The 6,140-nt window shown below is 33.6% G+C and overlaps 1 protein-coding gene across 1 annotated transcript in view; it reads left to right on the top strand.

Annotated features, from left to right (window-relative positions):
* LUM (lumican) overlaps positions 1 to 2,183 on the top strand; it is a 10,560-nt gene extending 8,377 nt beyond the window's left edge. The window contains exon 3 of the mRNA XM_011988916.1: positions 1,407 to 2,183. Within this exon, the coding sequence (XP_011844306.1) occupies positions 1,407 to 1,561 (155 nt within the window). The 3' untranslated portion in view covers positions 1,562 to 2,183. The remainder of the gene's footprint in view (positions 1 to 1,406) is intronic.
* Positions 2,184 to 6,140: the final 3,957 nt, after the last annotated feature.

The raw sequence follows: 6,140 nt of genomic DNA, 5'->3' as shown, positions 1-6,140 counted from the left end.
GCCCAGTACATGGTGGTCATTTGAAAAGGTAACGTAATAGTTTCCTTTCTTTCTTCCTTATCTTTCTACATTTGGTTTGGTATTCTCATTGCATCACCTCAGTTTCATTCATCACCTCAGTTTAGGTTATTTTGCCAGATAATAATCATCTATATCAACATTTCACATTTACTTAATACAGAAAGTTCCCCTTAATTTTTTTCTAATATTAGGGAATAGATAGCAAAAATAAACTGTTTTCTATTTCAAATTTGCAACTCTAAGCATTAGCCTAATCAGAGATCTTCCTAATGTAGAGTAATTTGGAAAGACAGCAAAATTAAAAGGATATTAGTCATTATTTAGGACATACTATGTACTAGTATTGTGTGAAGTGCTCTACACACCTTAATCTAATCTTCATGCAACACAGTAAGATAGATGTATTTCTAACAAGAAGATCAGATAAGTGTTCCAGTGTTGCCTACGTGGGTAAGTGGCAGAGGTAGAATTCCAAGATGGGATTATTCGCATCTTCTTTCCATTTTTCCTCACTTTCTCACATGTTGGTACCATAGAAAAATCCCTGGAATTGACTGATGAGTTATTTTAAAAAGTATGTGTGTTTGGGGTTCCGCTGAAGTCTTTGTTAACTAGAGTTTGAAAACGAAAACAAGATAAAGGACTTGAAAATGTTAATCTAAAATAGACAAAGGCAAACATAGTTTCTGTGTATACACAGGTCAGCCAATTCAGTAACACTCTTGGTTTCTATCACAAAGTAAATCAGTGTTTCACTTGTGGCAGCTTTTTGACCATGGACAAAAATAAACAAACAAACAAACAAAAAACATGGGTTCAGATGGTGGACATGCCATGATTAGGTTTTTGCCTTAGAATTTTGATCATTGTTATGGTGTGTGATTGCTGGAATGATTTGGTTTTTGCCTTGGAAGTTTATCATGGTCATGGTGTGTGGTTGCTAGAAAATTCTTTATAGATCATCTAGTTAACCCCTCTTATTTTTAGATGCAAAACCAAAGAGTACTTATATTGAGATTGTTCATACAGCAACAGGATCCATTTATATTTCTTCGGGTTAGACTATTTAAAAAAAGTTGTTAGATAATATGACACGCTTACTGAATGCCGTTTTAAAAACAACTTCTAATAATAAATAAGTTCTGTTATTTAAAATATTACACTGAATATCTTGATCTACCATGATTGCTCTTTACTAAATGTTGCTGTGCCGTTTTGGTAGCCTGAAATATGCCTTTAATGGTTTCAAATTCAAATATATACTATATTATGACTTTTCTAAAAGGGAAGAGGTCCTATTTTATACTATTTTAAACATAAATTTTTTATTGTTTTGAGCCAGTGTACCGAAAAGTGATTAATGTTTTCTATTCTTTAAATTTTAGAGTTTGACGTAAAGAGCTTCTGCAAGATCCTGGGGCCATTATCCTACTCCAAGATCAAGCATTTGCGTTTGGATGGTAATCGCATCTCAGAAACTAGCCTTCCACCGGATATGTATGAATGTCTACGTGTTGCAAATGAAATCACTCTTAATTAATATCTGTATCCTGGAACAATATTTTATGGTTATGTTTTCCTGTGTGTCAGTTTTCATAGTATCCATATTTTATTACTGTTTATTACTTCCATGAATTTTAAAATCTGATAGAAATGTTTTGTAAACATTTATTTTTTTTTAAAGAAAAGATGAAATGCAGGCCTATTTCATCACAAGAACACACACATATACACGAATAGACATAAAACTCAATGCTTTATTTGTAAATTCAGTGTTTTTTTTTATTTCTACTGTCAAATGATGTGCAAAACCTTTTACTGGTGGCATGGAAATCAGCCAAGTTTTATAATCCTTAAATCTTAATGTGCCCCAAAGCCTGGATTAAATACATCTGGATGTTTACTGTCTTGAACCAAATTATCTTGATACATTCAAATTTGTCTGGTTAAAAAATAGGTGGTAGATTTTGAGGCTAAGAATTTTGCTAAATACATGAAGCCTCATGCACTTAAAGAAGTATTTTTAGTATTAAGAATTTGCATACTTACCTAGTGAAACTTTTCTAGAATTATTTTTCACTCTAAGTCATGTATGTTTCTCTTTGGTTATTTGCATGTTATGTTTAATAAGCTACTAGCAAAATAAAACATAGCAAATGGCATCACTGTGTTTGATTTATTGTGGAATTTATATATTTTGTATATAAAATACATAAAACAGTAGATTAGAAATCAAAAGATATCTGTAGCCTGCAATATTTTACTGATGTGAACATAGGATTTTCCACTAAATAATTTGTCTACTTCTAGCATCCGTTTACAAAGAGTTCTTAAAAATACCTATAATAGGTAGTGAGATTTCACAACTTACTTGGATATTTGTCATTATTCCCATTCCTGGTGTTTTTACTGATTCATATACAATGGTATTCTATTAGATAAGAAGCCGCTATGTGATCTCAGCACTCACTCCTTGGTTGTCAAGAAATGGTGGATAACTCACAGGATTAAAGATGTTGAATGAACATAAAATTTTCTGAAAATGATATTTAAAAAATCATTTTGACTTGAAGCCAGTATGTCTGGATCATAGGTTTTGAGTTTATAATCCAGTAATAACAGCTTTCAGTTTTCTATGAGTATATACAATTCTATACAATGATAAATATTATGCATATAATTTACAAAAATAACTTCTGTTTTACCTAGCTAACAATAAAGCCTATGTTTGGAGCCAAATGTTATGCAGACAAAGGTCTATTCATCCCATACCAGTGCATATGTAGTCAAATATGTGTCTAATATAAAGGAATTGTATCTCTAAGCTTAGCATAAATTGCTTTAACACACCACTTTTAGTGAACTCTATCTTATGGTACGGTGGCCTTTCATCAAAGGATCATCATTGAGACTGAGTTGACTGGCAGATGTGTGTGATGGATATTACATTAGGTACAATGTGTATTTTTGATTTTCGTGAGTTTTCTACATTAAGGTAAATTCCTTAGAGTGTGATAGCAGCCTCAGTTTATTTGTTGGTATAAACTTAAAATCTACTTTTTCTCGATAAAACTATAATGTAGATGAATTGAAAATGAATTTTCTCTTCCCTGTTTACAAAAGTCACTATCAAGCCTTGGAAACCTATTCTCAAGTAGAGGGTAGATAATGTGCCATAAATTCTCTTTTAGAAAGAATGTGATGGAATTAAATGAGCTTTGTCTCTATACTACTTAGAGAAAAGATCTCAGCTGACAGTCTGTCTGCATCTTTAAAAGCCTTTGATTTCTCTCTATCCAAGTCCTATGTTATTCTCATGCCTAAAAAGCAAAACTATGATTTTTAAAACAGCAGTTCCCTTTGTAGTTAATGTTGGGTGACAAAGACCAAGTTAAGCACATAGTGACACTTTGTTGTGGAAGCATCTGGGAAAGGAATATATCCTGTTTAGGGACAAACTCCTCTTTTCAGAGAGAAGACTTCATCTTTTCAGGGCAAAGCTGGAGAACAGAAGATTCCCACCTGCTCCTTCACTCACTAGGCAGTCCTAGTGAGGTGTCGAGGCAAGAAAATCTGGCAAAACTTTTATCAGCTTTCTCCTCCTCTCTCCATCCCCACCCTATTTAGGGTAGTGTTTTTCAAAATTGTAAATATAAAACCAGCATGTTAGGGTGTATTTCTACAACCAGGTTACCAGACATGCCCCAGATATACAGACCTAATGAATTGGGCAACACAGGATTTTGCATTTTTAAAGTGCATCCACGGGTGATTCTTATACTAGTGCCCAGTGTTGCATATTTTTAAAAACACTGACTTAGTGTGATACTCTGGTTAAGTGACTGAAATCACAAATAATTGAAAAGCAGAAAAGTACTCTTTTCTAGGGAGGCAGAATAGAAAGTAGTCTGCTTTTCACAGCATATCTATCTATCTATATATGATAATAAATATTATGTTTTCCATATTCTAACTAATTTAAGCTCTCCAGCCCTCTATTTCTTCATCCGTAAGCAAGGAATGCAGATGCTGCTTTCATTAAGATAGCATGAGACGCTTCTTCCATTAAACTTGCTTGAGAGTTGGCTTTATAACACTTCTTACCCGCCTGAGTTTCTTTTCCCTTCAGAGTTGTCCAACTGGTATTCTATCAAGAGAAATGGCTAAGGGTTCACTTCAATGAAATTTTTAAGAAGGTACCCATGGGGAATGTCAACAGCAGGTTGAATTTAAAACAGGAATTCTCTCAACTGTCTCACTAACGGCAGTGATCCTGATTTTATCTCCTTTTGGATAAAGTCCTCCATGAGTGGATTAAAGAAATAATGCATATCAATTCTTTCTTTCCCAAGATTGATGCATTAGAACCTTAACTGTAATCCTTTATCGTGGGGAAAAAAAAAAATGGAAAAATAAGGAAAGTTCCTTTTTGTTCTCAAGACCTCCATTTAAAAATTAGGGCTAACTGGTGCCTTTATGGGGAAGGAGAGCTATAATGTACTCAGGCTTTGAGGTTTGTGAGGAATTATCATGCCCTAATAAGTACAAAAAATGCAGATGAATAATAGACCACTAAATGAGCAAGAGGAATGTTGATTTCTCAGTTAAAAGTTCTCCAACTCGTAATAGCTATGTTTTTTGAAATTCTGAAGAGTTTAAAAGGTTGGTTTTCAAAAAGACTATGAGTTTTTTTTTCCTTGTGATCTTTTAAGTTTGGATTCCGGTTTTTCTATAGTTGTAATTTTATCATAATGATAGCCTTAGACTTTTCTTTGGTTGGATTTTGCAACCATCATAAATACTTAACATTTACTCACAAGTAAAAGGAAGTTCTCATTTTATTGAAAGGGAACTGCAAAGTAATTTTACTACCAGAAGTATACATACATATATACACACATATATATACATAATCCAGTAATAACAGCTTTCAGTTTTCTATGAGTATATACAATTCTATACAATGATAAATACTATGCTCTTATACACATCTAGATGTGTATAAGAGACAGGCAGATGTGTGTGATGGATATTACATTAGGTACAATGTGTATTTTTGATTTTCGTGAGTTTTCTACATTAAGGTAAATTCCTTAGAGTGTGATAGCAGCCTCAGTTTATTTGTTGGTATAAACTTAAAATCTACTTTTTCTCGATAAAACTATAATGTAGATGAATTGAAAATGAATTTTCTCTTCCCTGTTTACAAAAGTCACTATCAAGCCTTGGAAACCTATTCTCAAGTAGAGGGTAGATAATGTGCCATAAATTCTCTTTTAGAAAGAATGTGATGGAATTAAATGAGCTTTGTCTCTATACTACTTAGAGAAAAGATCTCAGCTGACAGTCTGTCTGCATCTTTAAAAGCCTTTGATTTCTCTCTATCCAAGTCCTATGTTATTCTCATGCCTAAAAAGCAAAACTATGATTTTTAAAACAGCAGTTCCCTTTGTAGTTAATGTTGGGTGACAAAGACCAAGTTAAGCACATAGTGACACTTTGTTGTGGAAGCATCTGGGAAAGGAATATATCCTGTTTAGGGACAAACTCCTCTTTTCAGAGAGAAGACTTCATCTTTTCAGGGCAAAGCTGGAGAACAGAAGATTCCCACCTGCTCCTTCACTCACTAGGCAGTCCTAGTGAGGTGTCGAGGCAAGAAAATCTGGCAAAACTTTTATCAGCTTTCTCCTCCTCTCTCCATCCCCACCCTATTTAGGGTAGTGTTTTTCAAAATTGTAAATATAAAACCAGCATGTTAGGGTGTATTTCTACAACCAGGTTACCAGACATGCCCCAGATATACAGACCTAATGAATTGGGCAACACAGGATTTTGCATTTTTAAAGTGCATCCACGGGTGATTCTTATACTAGTGCCCAGTGTTGCATATTTTTAAAAACACTGACTTAGTGTGATACTCTGGTTAAGTGACTGAAATCACAAATAATTGAAAAGCAGAAAAGTACTCTTTTCTAGGGAGGCAGAATAGAAAGTAGTCTGCTTTTCACAGCATATCTATCTATCTATATATGATAATAAATATTATGTTTTCCATATTCTAACTAATTTAAGCTCTCCAGCCCTCTATTTCTTCATCCGTAAGCAAGGAATGCAGATGC

The sequence above is a fragment of the Mandrillus leucophaeus genome, unplaced genomic scaffold (genome assembly GCF_000951045.1).
Source record: "Mandrillus leucophaeus isolate KB7577 unplaced genomic scaffold, Mleu.le_1.0 Scaffold340, whole genome shotgun sequence".
Taxonomy (NCBI): Eukaryota; Metazoa; Chordata; class Mammalia; order Primates; family Cercopithecidae; genus Mandrillus; species Mandrillus leucophaeus.
The sequence above is the reverse complement of the archived record's forward strand: the minus strand, read 5'-3'. Positions and strand labels throughout refer to the sequence as shown.